Raw genomic sequence first — 20,100 nt, forward strand, 5'->3', positions numbered from 1 at the left:
ATAAAGAATAACTTCGGATCATTAAAGACCCCTATCACCCAGCCATAAACTGTTTTGCCTGCTGCCATCCGGCCGACGGTACCGCAGCATCCGGGCCCGCACCACCAGGCTCAGAGACAGTTTCATCCCCCAGACCATAAGACTTTTAAACTCCTCCAATCTGCAATAACTCCACTAAACCAGCACCTTAGCATATTTGCACTATTGCACAAAATTGCACTATTGTTTTTTCTTTAGGTGTATATATATATATTTAGATATATATATTTTATTTTCTATTTGAAATTTTTGATATTCTATTTTATATTATTTTATTCAATATTCTTTTGCTTGTAATATTCTGAGCATTGCTATAAGATAGCCTGTGACCCAAGCATTTCATTGCCAGCGACTGCTTAATGTAATTGTAATTGTTGTGCATTTGACAATAAACTCTTGACTCTTGAATCTTGAATCTTGAATCTTGAACAGGTGTTATCTCCCTCGGGTCTCCCAGTGAACATACTCTCATCAGACTAACCCTACAACATGTGGGAATTTGGTTCTTTCTGAATAAAAACCAGTAGACTAGCTGTCCACTATGCTGACGACTGAGGTAGACCTGGCCTGGTTATTAGAGTTGATTAATGTAATTGCCCAATGCCCACTGAAGATGCACACAGTTTATTCTCATGAGCACTGGAGTAACTGCATGCCTGTATTCCAGTACATGGCTTCTCAAATCAAGACTTGAAAACACTTTGTCCTACACTAAGGAGCTGGGCTTTAGAACCTTGAGCCTTTTAGCTGTAAGATGATTCACCCTAACACAGAAGTTTATTGCCCAGTGTAAATGTAGACGAAACCCAGAGGTTTTACTGGCTGCATCAAAAAACAACAACAACAACAACAAAAGGACGCAGAATAGAGAACTGCATTGTGAGCGTAGGCAGTGTCTTATTCTTGAAGGGTGTGTGTTTCCATCTGAGTGGAAGTTTGTGTGTGTCTGTCTATGTTTAGCTGTGTTTGTTTAGTACTTGGTAATTATGGCTGGAAGCAGAGTTTGAGTTAGGGCAAGTAGAGGAATGTCTTTAGTCTGCTCCTGTCACTGAGACTTAACTATGGGCTTTATAAATACTAGATCGTGTGGATGTGTTTAATGACGTATATTTTTTGGTATGAGTGTGCAGTTTTGATTGATTGAGTGACTGACTGTGCGGGCACACACACACACGCACGCACGCACGCCCGCCCACACACACACACACACACACACACACACACACACACACACACACACACACACACACACACACACACACACACACACACACAGCTGTCTTGTTTGGGTGGAACCACCAGATGATGTCAGTGGTTGCCTCTGGTGGCCTCAAGGTGATCTGTCTTCCAGATGTGGTGAATGGAAGCAGCAGATGGCTGTGGTGGGTGGAGTCAGTGGAATGCTCTGATTCCTCTCACTGACAGTTGTGGGTCATGGTCATCCTGTTTTAGGCCTAGTTTTGGTCTTAACTGAAAAGGACAGATTTTTATATCCCAAGGGCTTTTGTTAATATTGTCCAATATTACAAGTATTTAGTGTTTAAAAAATCTATGTCACAGTTGTAAGTGGATAATAGGTGAATTAAACATTTTCGGTAAACTATCCCTTTAAATGTATTATGACAGTACTATGTTGAACTATGTACTAAGTACAATGGGCTTGGGTCTACACTCTATTATGCAAGTTTGGCGCAATGTCGTGATAGCAAAAGATGGAAACACAAGCGTTATATTTTCATATGAGGTGGCAACCTGCACTCTAATGCAGGCAACCAGCACTAGTGGATCACGTCCCAAAACCACACCGGTGTCACTCCATCGTTTATCGCTGCCATGCCATATACGACAAGACTAGATAGAGATGGGAAACTATCACTGTGACCAACTCCATCTATTGATAGAATGTGTGATAGAATCCAATAGGATCCAAAGCCCCAGAACAGCTACTGTAGCAATTGTTTTGTCAACAACATAAAGCAGAGAAGGGCCCAGTGATTTTCTCCAAATTAAACAATTATTTAGTTGTATCTGATCCCATCTGAACTCTCCTTATCCAGGTACGTAGTGGTATTTGGGCATGCCCCCCAGCATGGTCGCAGGCAGATTTGGTTGGCTTTCGTGCTGAATTATCTCTGTTGGTACTCAGACAACACCAAGATTACCTACCTGTATGGAGTATGCAGTTTACACTGCAACAGAATGAACAGATACGGTAAAGCTTTATTGCTGTCTGTGGAGGTTATTGCTGTCGACCAGCCGTTTTCTTACTCGAGGTAGCTCAGCTCTGGCGAGTCTTCTCCCCTGTGTCTCGTCATGTGTCTCTCCTCTGAGCTCTGCTGCTGCCTTTTGAGTCCAGGGAAAGTGAACAGCTAATCAGCTGTGCCAATCAACACTCCCTGGTGCACCTGGAGGTGCTCTCTGAGACCGGACCAGGCAATGTGGATCCGGAGACAGGCGACTTGGAGACAGGACTAGGTGACATGGATCTGGAGACATGCAACGTGGAGACAGGACCAGGCATCGACGTCACAGCCGAAGGACCCGAACCGGAGCTGAGGCCGCCGCTTTACTGCAGAGCGGCCACTCGGAACCGGAGTTGCCCTTGCTGAAGTGGTGCTCCTGGAGGAAACTAACTGATGCCAAAACTTTTTCGAGCGACATGGTTGTATTTTTCAGTGGCAACACGGCCATACACATGCAAATATAGGAGTGGTAAACCTTCGCTTCCCTTTCACTTCCTATCTGTGTGAGCAAAGGGGCAAACAAAACATTTCCTTCCTGTGGTGAAGTGAATTGGCAGCGTGCCTTCTCATGGAGTTCAACTTTGGTGAACTATGACCTGCAACATTCGACATGTATGGTCATGCCTGATGCCTGCACCTAGTCCCGCACCTCAACCATGACAATAAAAAGTAAAGGTGTCATGTTGACGTCACAGTTGGGGCGTGCAATGATTAATCCTTAAAGTATAGCCACAGCTTTAGGCAGAGCCCTGACACTCTATAGAGAAAAAGCTTGTTTCAGTCGCTTGTATCCCTGATCTCATTGTTTTGGTCACCATTCACAGTACATGTAGAGGTTTGCTAAACTCAAATGCTAATAATCATCAGCAAACAACACAACAAGCTGTGCACTCTAGAAACCACTCTGCTGCAGCTTCTCTTGACAGCTGCTGAGCATCGCTGTTGCAGATTAAATAACAAACGTGATCTGTAGACAGATGAAACATAAGCATGGTCGAGGAAATAAATGAATATGCTTCGATGTCCTCCAAAAACATTCCTGTGACAAGGTGGACCAGTGTGTGTGTGTGTGTGTGTGTGTGTGTGTGTGTGTGTGTGTGTGTGTGTGTGTGTGTGTGTGTGTGTGTGTGTGTGTGTGTGTGTGTGTGTGTGTGTGTGTGTGTGTGTGTGAGAGTGAGTGGAAACTCTACCTCGCTCTCAGAGGAGAAGCGGCACAACTCAATCAATGTCATGACATTCTTGTGTCAGCGTCGGTCATAATTCAGCAGCATGTAGGGGAAACACTGCAAGCCAGCTATAATCATATTTAGATGAGAGTCTGATGTGATGTGAATATGAACAGACAGAGAGACAGTGTTTGCTGTGATGCATGGCTCAGGCCTGACCTTTCTGCCTCACTTACCTGAATGCTTAATTAACCTTAAACACTTTGTAATTAATGGCTCCTCAGAGGGCCCTTTCACACTCATCTGCATGACAGCGGGGTTTACAACTCTTCTGTGATTGTTGTGCTCAATGACTCAAGCCTCTTTTATACAGCCTGTTCAAGGCGGGAATGCTTCGCCTTTATTCCTCTTCAGCTTCTGGATATAAGGCTACAACATACGGAATAAGGTGACATTGTTGTTCCACCTTTATGGCAGCATGCAGTGGAGGTTTTCACAAAGCTGAATTCATGCCTGTGGTTGGTGTAATGCTATGGCGGGTGCAGGACACTGATATGGTTTTATTGATTCTGGAGCATGCTATCTAAAATCCCATCCAGGGGCATCATTATGCCGGGTTTTTTGATTCCATGTCAACAAGTGAAGTGAGTGGTAAGGAACTATCCTTTCCCTCCATGGTGGCAGTGTTTCCCCCCTGTTTTGAAGATCTTAAACTGACCCCATGTGCTCCCATGTGTCTGTGTGTTGCAGTATAAGCCTGTTTGGCTGATTTGCTTGCATTAATAAGTGGTTGATCCTCATTAGAGCAAGTTAGTGTCCAGCTGCCCACTGAGCTTTGCATCACACAGACTGTGAAAGATTAAAAAGAAAGATTACAACCAGGCAAATTCCTGGTCATCTCAGGATATTCAGACAATTCAACTAATTTTATACTGAGGAATTATATGGGTGTTTGCTGTTGCAGTTTGACTGTCAGTCTTGTTCCCAGAAGTTAAATGTTGTGCTTCAATCAAATGTTCAAATTGTTAATCTGCAACATCATCTTCCACCATTGGTGCTGTTCATAACTCACATTAGTTTCAAGGGAAAAAGTAGAAAAAAGTATTTTAAAGTGCATTTTCTTTCAGAGCTCCAGCTGGCAGAGAATGCTGAGGTCTTTGGGATTGTATTGAGTCATGAGCTTAAATGCATCATCAAATTTGAGAGCCAAATCACTTTTAAGCCAATTTACTAAAAACTATACTTAACCTAATGAATGACTATTTTGGAAACCATGCTGAGGTGAAGATTTTTTAAGGGGAAGTTTTAATGCTTTTCTTTATTTTCTTTCAATGTTTACTGTTTACAATGTCAAATGTCCTCATTAAATACAGTATAATCAGGTAAATATATGTAAAAGTAATCCTTTGAGACAAAAGCTCTGTCTGCTGTGAATTTAAAGGGGACATAGCATGCCCATTTTACCACAAGTTGATATGGTTCCTTGGGGTCTTAATGAAATGTCTGTAACATACTTTGGTCAAAATACCACAAGGATCATATAAAACAGCACCCTTTTTACCCTGTCTAAAACAGCCCTCCACAGAGTGACCTGTTTTGAGTGCCTGTTCCTTTAAATGCTAATGAGCCAGCTCCCCCCTCCCCCCTCTCCCCCCATGATTTTAAACGATATAAATTACATATTTTATATGATATAAATTATCAAATATGCATCCCATACTTTGTATTCCCCTTCTGTTGTCCTGGAGTTTTAATTTTCCCAATCACATAATTAAATGTCCCCCTCTGCCCATCCACTACAAGCACACAAGCAGATAGACAGAGAGAGAAAGAGAGGTGGGGGGGGGGGCTATGAAGACCATCATTTACCCCCGAACCCCGACATTCAACGGGTACAACAACAAGCGGAGAAAGCAGAATCGCGGGCTGACCTTATATATACAGTCTATGGGGCTGACCAGCGCGGAGAAATGCTCGTCCCGTGTGAACAGCCAGGCGGCTGCACGCTTGAGAACGGCGCTGCGCTGCCTCGCAGCGGCGCTTCCGCGTCCGGTGTAAACCCGGCGTAACGAGTGGGGGGGCTCTGTGTGTTTGTGCCAGTTACAGTAGTGCTGAACACTGCGGAAGTCTTCCACACTGCTGGCTGTGTGGCGCTGACACAAATTCCAGCTCACGCATGGGAGAGCGAGCGGTCGCGCCCGAGCAACTGCTGCAGCCTCCCAGTCCCAACGATCCAGACAAATGCCACATGTGAGTGAATCGCGGGCTGACCAGCGGAGAAATGCTCGTCCCGTGTGAACAGCCCGACTGCGCGCTTGGGAACGGCGCTGCGCTGCCTCGCAGCCTCGCAGCCTCACTGCGTCCGGTGTAAACCCGGCGTAACGAGTGTGGGGGGACGGGGGGGGATGAGGTGGGGGGTGGGCCAAGACCATGTAGGGAGACTTCCAGTACCTTGTTACGACACAAAACCCAGGAAGCTCAATCGAGTCGCTCAAGCATGACGTTTCTGACTTAGAGGAACCATAACAAAACGCGCAAGTGTTTTTTCCCCAGAGTTTTTGGGTTGGTAGACATGCCAGATACCCACATTAACCTGTAGAAGCACTAACAAAGTGGAATTTGCATGCTATGTCCCCTTTAAGGTCAGATCATTTTTCTACTCTACCACTGATGTCAACTCATCACAGGCTTGTGTGCAGCCAATCAGAAGAAAGTGGACTCATCATACATTTTTCTGTGCTATGAAACCCAACAGACTGACACAGTGAACATCATTAAGGTTGATATAAGAGCTGTGAGACTCAATCAAGTCAGGAGTTGCAATCTGTAAATGAAACACTAAGTTTAGAGATGGTATAACAATCTGAAGCTGGGAAGCTGAGCGGAGCTTCACATCCAGTCACTGGTAATGTCACGCTAACACAAATATAAAGTGAGTATTGTTCAATGGAAATCACAGACTTGCTAGTAATCCTTTCGAGGTGTGTAGGCAATGACTGGAAGATGGGAAGTTTTATTATGAGGATGTAAGCTCCTCTATCTTTCATTTCTTTCTATGCACTGCTTCACTTTCTATTTCTCTCTTGGAATTTCATCATCTCCTTCTCCTCAGAAACTTCTCTATAGAAAAAGAAGATGCTCTACATCCTCCACCTCTTTACCTAATAGTCTGCATTATGCAAATCTATCTCTGCTCTTCTCGGAGTAAGAGAAGCTTTGAAGCTACTGTGCCCTGCAGAAATGAACCATTTTTAGTTTGCCTTCTCAACAGCTGAGGCAAGTCTTAGTCCTAGTGTTCATCAAAACCATTATCAAAGTCTTGGAGAACAGCTAGAGAGTCAAATGTTCGTCTAACCTCTATCAATTATTGGTACAGTTTTTTAATGTAAACTGTGGATATTTAAAATTTCCTCTGTCAAATCAGGGTTTTTCCTGGCCTAAAATTAGGCGGGGGGGGGGGGGGGGGGGGGGGGGGGGGGGGGCGGGGGGTACAAGGCCCGGGGTAGACACCCAGGGAGCCATGCATGGCTCCACAGCCCGGCCACAGCGCCACCAAGCCCATGGCAGACACCCAGTGAGCCATGCACAGCTCCACTATGTTAGCTTACATGTTTGACCATAAAAGATGTGTGTTTTACAGTTTTTAGCAGCTCTGTCAGTAATTTACTGCTCCTCTCTGTGTCTATATCATTTGCGCTGCGCATTGCCAACCAAATCGAGCCAAACCGAATGCGCCCCTCCATCTCCTCCGGCTCTCCATACTTTGTCTAAGTTAACAAATTCAGTTGTTTTTACACACTCTGAGTTTACATATGTGTCCGATCACATTGTTTGTGTGTGTTTAAGTGTGTCTGGCGGTCTGCGTGTCAGAAAGAGAGAAGTGAGCAGCAGAGTCAGTGTGTGTATGTGTGTGTGCCGTTACCTTTCCCTAAAATTGCGGGACTATCATAGATAAGCTATATGCAATTCTTTTATAGTAATCAACTGCTTATAGTGATGAATTTAGCCTGGGACAAACATAACTATAAGCGGTTTCCACTGTTGTAGAGTTCTGTCAGGAGTGTAATGTCCACCTCTTTGCTTAAAGTTCAAAATAGTTCCAATAACAAACAGTAATGAATATTGACAGTTTCAGGGACTGCTACATATTGATGTGGTTGTAAAGTGTCAAATTGAGTATTTATGTGCTATATGAGATTTTAAAGTATCAAGAAATGTTTTGTATTTCCCAATACAGCCTAAAAAGTAGATTCGCTTTGTTGCATTACTAAGTTGGTCTGTGTGTTCAGCGCATGTTTGATTTGAGTTTGTGCACATAGGGCGTATGCTGTGTGGAGCCACGGGAGAGAGTGTGTATTACAGGGGTAGAGGCAGAGAGAGATGGAGGAAGAGTCATCGTTCAGGAATGTACTGTATGAATTGCTATGTGGAGCCGCCTGCCTCAATAACACCTTGGCCCACCATGTTCATATACATAGTATATCAAGTTCAAAGTTCAGTTCTTCAGTTCATAAGACTAAAATGATCAATCCTTTCCCATTATCTACACCATGGATCGAAACTGTTCTGATTAGTTGTTCATCAGTTCATCTGCAGTCATTAAATGGTTCAAACCTTGCCTTTGATTGAGCCTATGGTTGCAAAGAGCAACATCTCTAAGAAGAATCCTCGACTTGACTTGCTAACTAGCAGACTTTACTCTTTCTTATGGTAGTAGGTATGGAATGGGTAAATAGCAGCCCGTGATTGATGGCTGTAATAAAACTTTTGTCCAGGACTCCATACTCTTCATTGTGTTGCTGCTTTGTATGGTTTCCATTGCTTGGCTGCCTTGCTGGCAGGGGTAATAATGAGCAGGAGAGAGAGCAATCAAAAAATAAAAGAAGAGGGTCGCCATCTGTGAAGCTACATTATTTAGTTTGCCTGCTTTTTCAAAGGGAAAAGCCTGTTGCTATATGAATTTCCGAATTGAAAGCAAACACTTGGTCTTGTGAGCTTCTATCCTGTGTTTAGGCTCACGGTGTCAAGCTGCCTACAGCTGAAAAGCTGTGTGTGATTATTATTCCTGCCGTACATCTTTGCGTTGTATGTGGACTGACAATGGAGTTACATTTACACTTGTGTTGAATGTGGTCACAATATGTCCCTGACCACCTCTGGAGGTGATTTAACCAATCAGATCATCATCTGTCCTCAATGTGTCTTTGGTGCTTTACACCTGCATTTTAATGGAGGAGTAAATGTACCTGTTGCTAAGACCCGGGCTCAGCAATCCATTTCTCCCTAGCTGCATGTGGCCCCTTTGTAGTGGCTGCCTGGCTTTGTCAAAAATATGTAGCCTTTAGCTTACTTTGAATTCAAAATTCAAATAAAATATATCACTCACAAACCCAAAGAAGAAACCTCTCAGGGGTCAACATATGTTAATAGTGCATGGACAGACTTGTCCGGGTTTACCAGATTGATCTACTGCTGTGAAAAGTTGACAAACAACAAAAAAGACATTCGAAGAACATCCCACTCCATTTGTTAAGGGAGAACTAGTTTATTCTTTTCTATTAACACAACATTGTTGTTTAAAAAATAACCTTTTTACTTATAGAGATGATAAAACCTTGCATCACAACAGTTGAGGCCTTGGGACATTTAGGAGTAGTCCTTTGTGGGTTAAGTATGGTATGTTATTTTTCACCACATTGTTGTAGCTCAAAAATCTCAGATCTTTTGCTTTGATATTGTAATTAAGGAAATTATGCCTGAATAGTCATCTCACTGAATAGACTGTTTACAAGCCTGGACATCTTGAGTTATTCCTGTGGAAACCTTTTTAGTTTGGGGGGGAAAAAGAAAAAAAAATCTCCAGCTCTGCTTTGATGTTTGGAAATCTCCCACTGGCTCTGTTTCAAGAACTCTAAGTAAGAAAAGGAAGAGGTTTGAAGTAGAAGTTTGGAGCTAAAACTGATATGATTAGACTTACATTAAAGCTGGAGGCTTGCACTGTCAGCCATTTTAAAAATAATGGGAGGGCTTCCAGAAGCTTTGTTTCATCAAAAGAAATATCAGTTAAATAATACTGTTTGTGAAAATGGCAATTCATCTCTGTACTTTCTAATCTACTCTGATGTACTTGTGATTTGATTGAATGAGTTAGGACTTACTGACCAGACCACATCTTTATGAGTCACTTATTTCAGTCATTTTGTGGACTGCCTGGAACCCATGTCACTCAGATAATTGTATGTTTCATACAGTGTTTCTAACTGAATTAGTTTCTGTTTATAATAGAAGACAGACATTGTTTTATTAGGGGTCTAAGCCTGTGGTTGGCAGGGTGCCAAGCATGCAAAGCAGTGTGGCCAATTGGAAACACTTGCTTACCAAGTCCAGTTCATGCATGTCTTTTTTGTAGGCCATCTCACATATGCTATGCATATTTCTTCAGTGCTTCATGTTAGTGTTGACAGTCTCAGATTAATCCATCATACTTGGTCCAAAATTCAGTGGGAAAAGACATGTAGTTGTGACAGACTGGATGTCTGTTGAAAGGCCCACTTGTAACTACAGAATGTTGGAATAATGAAGTTGCCAGATCAGTGTAACTGTGTGGAGTTAAAGCTGCTCAATAGTGGATTTCTCATGTGTAAAACAACTACCACCTCAGGTACACACTTGATGTACTTAAACGGATGTCATGTTAAATGTTATTTTTCAGTGTCACTTTTCTTCAGATATGGCACAAATGTTCACTTGGACACAAATATGACTTAGTTAGATTTTGGTGGTCGAATGTCATAGTCAAACTTGTCTGTCTCCTTCTCATGAACGTGATCTCTCAGGAATGCCTTTCAGGGAATTTCTTCACATTTGGCAGAAACATTCACTTGGATATGGATTTAGATGGATCTCCTCACTAGAGAAAACTTCAATGGATTGCCAAGATAAGTTCAATTTATCCTGTGGGGAACATGAAGTAGGAGTCAATTATTATTGTTAATGTTATTGATGTTGATATATTTCATTCAAAAGCTGTTTTCAGACATGACCTGCGAAGGAACACCGGAGAATTGGTTCCGTACTTTCTCTGCAGTTTGCCTTTCACACATGCACAACACAGAAGGGGGTTCTCTCTTAAGACTCGTTCTCAACAGCAAACAAATCTTCTCAGGATTGAGATGAGGGATGGTGCAACAGGCAGAGGCAGGATGTAACGTTTAAGTGCATGTCTGAAAAGCAGCTATTATCACAAATATCAACATCATGCACACAAACTGAGGTGGAGGCCATGTTGAGCTTCAGGGTCAACCAAAGTGAAAACAGTTTGTACAACATTTTACCTGCTGAGGTTGTTGAGATACTCCAGCCCACGCAGGGAGTGAAACAACAAACCTTCTCCTCGCACTACATCACTTACACTCCTGCACTCATCCCACTCCCTATAGAGAGATGAATTCCCCTCTTCTTGTATCATCTGCACTGATGTAACTCAACCACCTTCAGACCTAGTCACCTGAGGGAGCAAGAGGGGGAAGGACTTGATTCATGTTTTAGACATGCTCCACATGGAATTCATGTTGCTGCAGTAAAATAAAAACCTTTCATTTGCATGAAATGAGCTGAAATACAGAGCCATGTTTACAATGACACAGCCATTTAGTTAGGGTCACAGCAGTACATACCAAGCTTCTAGTAAATAGAGAAATGATGGACAGGGAAAGGTTCACATATTTCTCTGTTTACTCGAGGGGAGTGTGTCACAACATAAGATACAATAGACTGACAATTGACGGAAGTCTGCAAGTCAGCTACAGTGTGATTCCCTACCAGAGATAATTTTTTCTCATTTAGAGAAAAGACTCACTCACTCTCACACACTCACACACACACACACACAGACACACACAGACACACACACACACACACACACACACACACACACACACACACACACACACACACACACACACACACACACACACACACATAATTTGGCTAGTACTGGGGGAAATCCTTTGTAGCAGCATGCTGTTTCCCTTCATGGTCCCAGTGACATAAATCAGTGCTGTGAACACACAAACAGTCTGTCGCCTATGGTGCATGTGTGTGTTCTGTGATGGCCATGACCACTCTGCTCAGACATGACTGCTGCTCATTCCAACAACAGACGACAAAGAAGCCATTTCCATTTCAAGTCAAATAAATTGTGATGTGTGTGATTGTTGTGGACCACGATGCCTTTTTCCAATACAGGGTCAACTATGATCTGATGATTTGTTTGTAATGTAGAATATGTGAGTTGAAGTTGAACATTGGGCGGCTGTGGCTGACGGGTAGAGCGGTCGTCCTCCAACCTGAAGGTCAGCAGTTCGATCCCCAGTCTTCCCCATCTGCATGCCGAAGTGTCCTTGGGCAAGATGCTGAACCCTGAATTGAACAACAAAGTGCTGCTAATAGATGCACTGTATGAATGTGTGTGTGAATGGGTGAATGTAAAACTGTACTGTAAAGAGCTTTGAGTGGTCATCAAGACTAGAAAAGCGCTATATAAATACAAAACCATTTACCATTTAACATTAATCAATGTTTGGACTGTATAACATATGGTCAGTGATGGCAGATGTTCTGTCAAAGAGTTTATTACCCCAGAGCCTGATCCACTGGCTGTGCATTTAATAGGCCCATGTGAGGGTTCAGATGGAGGTTGGGCAAATAAAGGGGAGAAATAGAAAAGTGTGAGACAGAGGAACAGTGACAGAGTTAAAGTATAGTTCATGAAAAATTCCTTTTGGATGAACAGCAAAAGCTGTGTTTTGTGATTCATCTGCAGCTGTGATAACTGAAGTCACAGAGGCATCAAGGTAAGAATGAATGAAAATAACTTCAAAATTAGACTTGTGTCCCAATTCAGCTCTCATATGGAAAGAGTTTAACCCCTAGTCTGGTAGATTTTAATTTGGTGGATGAACATGGATTTTAGTTGTCTTTAACAGCAGCTACGAAAAGAAGTTGTATTGTAAATGTGTTTCATTTAAATGTGGAATTTTCTGGTCCTTTTAAAGGGCCCATATTTTACACCTTTCTGGGATTTAATTTGAGGTATTGGTCCCCCTAATATGATATATCAGTGGTTTAAAGTCGAAAAAACTGCTCCAATGTGTATTTCCATGTCCTCTCTGCTGCCTCTCTCTGGAGCTGCAGACAGAACAGGCTGTTTTCGGGTTAGGGTTAGCCTCTTGAGCCCCTCCTCTGATTGGCTGGCTGCACCAGGCCTATCACCGGTCTCATTCTGGCGCATTCACTCTGGTAAACACAGCTGAAAGTCACGTTATGTTTGGATACAGCTGTAGAAGACCAGCCACATATTTACAGTCGGTTACAACAGGCTGTTTGTGAACGGTAAGTTACACCGTCCGCATGTTTGTTCAAGTTTTAGCAGGAAAGTCGGCCAATGTAGGAGTAACGTCCCGAGTTACAGTACGGAGTTTCAGTCCCGAGTAACGAGTAACGTCTACGCTACTCCGTACTGAGCACAGCGACACGGCACGTCAGAAGAAATAAAGCGTAACCACTGGTCTCGAACAGTAACGTTCTTAGAAGGAATGTGCACGGACACATTCTCTTCCTTGCTTCCCTCCACGCTGCAGTGTTTCTTCAGTGTTGTTTGTTGTGGTTAGCTGTGGTAGCTAACAAGCTGCTAGCTCAGCAACATGTCTGCTTGGTGTCGCGTTCGGTGTGGAGGGGTGGTGGTGGTGGTGGGTTCGGAGGCTGGTGGGTTTGGAGGCTGGACTGGTACCGGCTGGGTGGGGCTGAGAGATGAGTGCAAACCATATGACTCATACGGGGGAGGAACCACGAAACGAGACGTTTCAATAACATATTTCTTAGAATGGACTGAGTGAAAAAGTCCGTGGAGTGACTGTTTTCATACTCTGAGGGTCCCTACTGACCCCTTCAAGTTATTACGGATAGTAAAAGCCCAGAAAATGTATTTTACACTATATGGGCCCTTTAATTTTTCCACTTATTTTTGTCACAAAGCCGGGGTGTGTCTGTCTCTATATAATGTCAGTGTTTTGTACTGAAACCTCCTTTGGCTGAACTCTGGAATGCATTTTTGCACAGAGCAAGGACTGTGGATATTGTCCCATCTCCTGCATTAGACCGGCTTTAGGAAAGGAGCTCTGCAGGGTCAGCAACCAATAACTCTTTCAACTCACTTATGGTCACGTGAATACCATTATCATTTGAGAGGGGTCTGTGAGTTAGTTTTAAACTTATAATTATACCATATAGTTTGAGTATACACACAAGACCATTAAAAGGATGACTCCCAAATTGCTAAATCCTAAAATTTCCATAATGAAACTCTATAATGTTTTACATGATTTACAATTCATCGAGGTAGTCAAGAACATTATGGTATTTGATTGTGTTTTTCATGTGTTTGTGCTCATATACCTGCTGTCGAGTGTCAGTCTCATCGATCAACTTAAGCCACTTAGGTCAGCTTAAGCCATTTAGAATGGTGGCTTGATTATGGTCAGCCAGAGACATCAGTCACCGTTCTGGCTTGAGTGAGATGAGTGTAGGTGGTGAGGGAAACAGGGAGAGTGACGCAGTGTATAATGTAGTTTCTTGATTTTTGTTCTCTCCTATATAACCTACATATACATATATATTTTGTGACCAGCATACAGATATTTGCAGTTGAAAAATACATGTTCACTGCTCTCTGTCATGTCACTGTTTTTATATTTTGCCAGATACATTCCTAATTTTGCCAAACACATAATATCTTTGGCATTTGGATCTTAAAAGAAAAAAAAATTTAAGCAAAGCACATTTACTTGGATTTCTTAGTTGTTTTCCTCTTTTCCAAAACTATTACTGATATTTTGTTGCATTTGGGGATGCATATAGGAAGAATAAAGTTGTCTTGCTTGGAATCAGTGGGTCATTACCAAAACTGTGTTGATGTTAATCAGTGCTTACTGAGACACAGTTGGATAAAAAGTTCAAGTTGTAGCTGGTGCTTATACGTTACTCAACAGAACTTGGATCTTTTTTGGTTTTATTTAATTTGCAAAAACTAAACAAATATGTTAATGCTACCATATGGCTGAGAGGTTCAACATACTGTAATTAATGGGGGTGTAACGGTACACAGCTTGAGAAAGCTCCTGTGTGTCGCTGAATATGTTCATTGCTGACTGAAAGATAACGTCTTCTGCCTCCATTTATCCGGTCGCTACAATATGTCGGATTCATGTTAATGTGTTTAAAAGAGATTTAAATTTGTGAAATTTTTTTTTTATAAAAAACAAAAAGATTGTCTAATCCACCAAAAATTTTGCGGACCCCCTGTTGAAGACCTCTGCTCTAGGGACAGAGGTTTATGAAGGGCTGGTCTGACTTTCTAGCTGAAATGCGGACAAGAGGGAACTTCGTAACGGGGCTCGATTACTTTCAGTGTGTGTTTGAACCCTGCGATTCCCCTGAAGTGCTCCCACACAGCAGACTTAAATGATAAGGGATGGTCTTCACACAGCACATTTGGTCCTTCACTTACGTTGTCCCTCGGAATTTGAGACGCACGCAAATAGGTTCCGCACGTGGACTCGCTGCATTCGTCCAAACCGGAAATTTGCGTTTTGGTACCGTTACACCCCTAGTGATTAATAAAGTAGTTTAACTGAATTATCCACAAACATCTAAGTCATGTGTACATAGTGTACACAAGAGACACAATCTTGTTTTTTTTATTGTGATTAGGAGATATTTTAGGAAAGGAACAGATCTCTCAAAATACATATTGTTTACCTTGGCATAAAAACAGGCTATTCACACAAGAGGCAGTATGTCATCAAGTTCAACTCCTTAATGTCTGCTTATCATCTCTGTCCTGGAAGCACAATACAGACTCATAATTACCAATAACTGGACTGTTGTGGCACAATGGACTATGGTAAATAATGGGAAACATTAAAGTTCTGAATACTACTTTACAGTCACCTTTAAATGTACATCATGTTAGTTTGTGTGGAGGAACATGGGCAAAACGTTCTTAGTTGTGCCCTCTCCTGAGCTGCCAGAATGCCAAACCTTTATTTCCTCTCTTTCCTTCTGGTTCCCTGTGAGTTCCCACAGTTCCACAGCTCCCCTGCCTCCTCTGGAGGGGAGGGAGGAGGCCACAGGAGGAGGGGAACAGGACGGACGAAAGCTTTTCTTGGCCCAGAGAGTTTGAGGCCAAACTTCACCACAGCCAGAAATGGGATATCTTTCTAGAAATTCTCAACCAGAAGCTGGCAGTGTATGTGGACATATAAACAAAGTCCACTTAAAGAGCATGCAAACAGAAACAGGTTATTTGACAAGTGATTTTTGAGCATTGGGGAAATAAAAATAAATATGTGAATGAAAAGTGAAAAATAACATTGGTGGGTTTTAATAAGATAAAAGGAAAATAATGAATATAAAATCGGCACAATTTCTAATAAATACATTCAACCAATATGAAAAATACATTTATGATATTAAATCTTTAGTGCCTCAGTGTTTTGCTCAAGTATGTATGAAGGTTTTCATGGCAGGTATTGAAAGAGAAGAGGGAGATGAGCTCAGAATATTTCTTCAGTGTCTTGTATCGTTCATTTTAAGCCTCCAGATAAATGAAACTCATTCACTGTATTCATCATAGGAAAATTACTGTGTACTACAAGGGGAGACACCAAGTATTTTTTTTGTGAAATAAGATGCATGATACTTAAAGATGCATTAATAGATTTGTGGCAGCTTGGGGGCAGCGCAACAACCTGCTAATGTATTAGAAGGTTGTCTACTTACACTTCCAGGAGACACAAAGTAACATTGGCATTCAGAGTCCAATAATCAATTTCCTTTTAATTTAATTTTATCCTCCTGTGAAAAATATCTGGCTCTTAAGCTGCTGAGGGCTCCACTGTGTTCAGCAGCTAGTTATCAAGAAAAAACTTAATATCCCACAGCATGAAGTCAGGTTCATTCTGCATGATAATCCAAACATCAAGTGATGGGATTTACTACTTTATTTATTATTTAAAACCCAGAGAAGCAGATAATCCTGACCCTTGAACCAATGAATGATTGATTTAATTTTGGTTGCTTGTTAATTCATTTTTTTTATGATTTCCTTTTGTCCATTTAATTAGAATACTACCTTGTGTAAGATTTAAGCTTTTAATCAATACAACACCAGTAATTAAAAAAATAAGAAATAATATCAGATGCATAGTGAGACTTATTGTATAACCCAGTACATCATGGTTCCTGTACAGTTCACCTCACACGGATAAAATTGTTATTTCCTCTCATCTCCAGCTCTCTCCGCCAATATGACACAGCGACATTCTGCTCCTTTTTTGCCTCTTCCACATACTGCATCTTAAAAACGAAATCTTTGTGATGGATAGATGACATTTTATAGTAAAACTGTGTGTGTGTGTGTGTGTGTGTGTGTGTGTGTGTGTGTGTGTGTGTGTGATCATGTCTTCCTTTCTGTTTGTGTTCTCATGATCATTTGGTTTTTATTTTACATGGAGCTGCTTAGCATCCAGCAATAGAAGTAGTTTGAGCCACCTGTGAAGCAGCTGTCCAGCCTGTCTTTGTATTAACAGTATCAGGGTTGGAGAGCAGACCAGGGGCCTCATTTATAACCATTGGGTACACACAAAACGGGCCCTGAAAGATACGTATGCCATTTCTCACGCAAACGTTGGGATTTATAAAAACAAACGTGACACATTCTCCCGAGAATGTGGCCACTTCCACGCTAACTCTGACCCATGCGTACGAACATTTTGGAGACAGGAAAATTACAATGCAGATGTGAGGTTGTGACCTGAAGCAGATTATTGATCCACTTCATCATTAACTTTATAATGAGCTGCGTTATTTGTGTTCACGTAACATAACTGTTCCATAAGAGCCTTCAATTGAAAAAGATATAAAACAACTTACAGCAAATAATGTCCATTACTGTCATTAATAGTTTTTAATAATATCTTCTAACACTGTGCGCGTATCATCCAGGACGAGTGCGTGTAAAATCGCTGCAGTGAACGTGACTGTGTACTTGTCTTTATTATTGACATCACTGCTGTTCCATAAAAAATCGCTCTTCACATCCACCTCACTAACAAACACTTCGATGTCAGTGTCAGAAAGTTCTGCTTCCTCCTCTCATCGCTTGATGTCATGACTTATGGTGGAAACCCATTGGTCAGCAGGATAATTTAATATTCATAAGGTGCTTTGCATTGACCATTTATGGTTGAATGTGGGTGTGTAGAGGGCGGTTTGAGGCAGATCCAAGTACGAACGTTTCCAGGTGGACTGTGATTTATAAACTGAACATTGCCTGTAGGTGTGCGTGCGCACGGTTTTATAAATCCAATTTATTTTTTGCATTAGCCATTTTCGGCTTTTGTGCGCACGTACACTTTTAGCATGAATCCTATGCAGTGTTTTATAAATGATGCCCCAGGACTGTCTCTGCCCAAAAGCAGCTCAGTGTGTCTGTCAGTGATTTTCCCCAGTTTCTTTCTGTGTTTTAAAAGTAGTCTATATTTCTTCTGATCGTGTTTGAATTGTTTTATGCTCGAACTTGGCTTATTTCCAAGGCACATGAGGGTTACAGATGTACATGCATGTGTTCACTATTTTGTTCTGATTGCATTTCTTCCTGTTGTTGATTGTTTTTCCCTAGGTTGACTGAAGAGGATGAGGATGTTCTGCTGAACCCACCCAACACTCACAACCCTTCATTCTCCTCACTGCCCTCATTCTCACCACTGCCTTCATCATGAACCACACTCCCAGCCCACACCTCTCAGAAGGTGGTAGGTCGGCTGGAGGCGGGCTGCTATGTAGCCTGGGTCTGGGATCCGACAGGGGGATCCGCTCCCCGGATAGCCTAACCCACACCCCCAGCCCCACAGGGGAAACCCCTAGCTCCAGTCCCCCGCTGCTGCTGTCACCCGGGCTCGGAGGCCTCGGGCTGGGATCCCTCTGCGCAATGGGTGAAGGAGCTGGGGCCGACTGGGAGAGCAGGGAGGAGCTGCGGCTCAGGGAGTTGGAGGAGGCTCGGGCCCGTGCGGCACAGATGGAGAAGACCATGAGATGGTGGTCGGACTGCACTGCCAACTGGAGAGAGAAGTGGAGCAAGGTGGGCTGCTGCTTACTGAACAAAAGTTGTGCATGTATTTATCAAGGGATAGATACATTTTAGTCACAGCTTTTATCTTAATCGTTTATGTGATTTATTTAATAAAATAGATGGAATACATTTAACTTAATAACATTCCAGCTTATCAGTCAGTAAATTCTTACATACAATACACTTATTGACAACTCTTCAACCATCATGCTGTTCCTGAATCTTCCTCAGTAACTAAATATGTTGTTCACTGTATAAAAAATATTACCATTCATATCCATTTCATTTGCATTAGCAAAAATATGATTTACAGTGTAACAAACTTCTCCAGTGATTATAATTAATATGATTGTTTTTAAGGCACATCAAAGAAAAATATATACTTGACATATCTGCAATCTCAAAATGTTAGTGGCGGAACATATCTGCTCATTTTCTTTATAGTTTAAAAATGTAATTTCATTTCTTTCAATTTACATTTGTGGGAACTGAAGTATGATGAACATATATGGTTCAGTTATTCTTTCTCCACATTCGTATAAGTTCACTGTGACTTCTGAAACATAATCACTTTATCTTTGAGTCCAAGTGACAACTGATCAAAAGATGAAGAAATTCCCTCAAGCAGTATTGAGATATCACATACAAGAGGCCAACAACATGTTTTTTGAGCTTACCATGACCTTGACCTTTGACCACCAAAATCGAATCAGTTAATCAGCAAGTCCAAGTGAATCGTAACAGATGTAATGAAATTCTTTAGGGGCAGACAAATATATCACATTAACAAGGTCGAGGTCACCATGACCTTGACCTATGACCTCTAGGCACCCAAATCTAATCAGTTAAGTCCAGGTGCAAGTGAACATTTGCACCAATTTCCCTCAAGCTGATCTGAAGATTTTATGTTCAAGAAAAACAGAAGCATACTTTGTGAGGCCACTGTGACCTTGACCTTTGACCCATGGCTACCAAATACGGCCAACCAGAAAACATAATGCCTCCGGCCACTAGCTGTAGCCGGCACGGAGGTGTAAAAATCTGTGCCATACCTCTAGAAGACACCATGAGTAATGTCAAGGGAGCTTTTGGTAATAAAGCTGCTGCAAGTGTTGATGTGCTGTAAACAAAAACACATGACCTCTAAATTACAAAGTAAAGTCGTGCGAATGAGTCTGAGCTTCTTTTTTCATGTGTGAAGGACATCCTCTCGAGGTCATGTCTGAAAATGGCTGTAGTGTACTATGCCCTGCTGCCGGAAATACTTACGAGAGCACAAAATGGGAAAATAGTCCATACCAAATGCAGCTTCCTCCGGTTTCAGCAATATTTTGTCAAAAATAATGTTCAGCTGAGAAAGTATTTACGAGAACCTTAAATAACAATAAACTACATATTTATATCTTCACGGAAAGCAGCAGAGCCTGGGGCTGATCATTGTATCCTGTATCAATTGCTGTTT

General features: G+C 42.0%; 1 protein-coding gene and 1 long non-coding RNA gene across 3 annotated transcripts in view; one reads left to right on the forward strand and one right to left on the reverse strand.

Annotated features, from left to right (window-relative positions):
- ccdc102a (coiled-coil domain containing 102A) overlaps positions 1-20,100 on the forward strand; it is a 53,751-nt gene that overhangs the window by 5,224 nt on the left and 28,427 nt on the right. For both annotated transcript variants that reach the window (XM_034581537.1, XM_034581538.1), the window contains exon 2: positions 18,189-18,647. In XM_034581537.1, the coding sequence (XP_034437428.1) occupies positions 18,285-18,647 (363 nt within the window). In that variant the 5' untranslated portion in view covers positions 18,189-18,284. The remainder of the gene's footprint in view (positions 1-18,188; positions 18,648-20,100) is intronic.
- On the reverse strand, positions 15-19,635 carry LOC117759456. The gene is made up of 3 exons (XR_004613474.1): positions 19,625-19,635; positions 17,017-17,022; positions 15-150 (listed from the first exon to the last, which is right to left on the reverse strand). It is a non-coding gene; the product is annotated as an uncharacterized LOC117759456 (long non-coding RNA).

This window comes from Hippoglossus hippoglossus, chromosome 3 (assembly GCF_009819705.1).
Source record: "Hippoglossus hippoglossus isolate fHipHip1 chromosome 3, fHipHip1.pri, whole genome shotgun sequence".
NCBI lineage: Eukaryota > Metazoa > Chordata > Actinopteri > Pleuronectiformes > Pleuronectidae > Hippoglossus > Hippoglossus hippoglossus.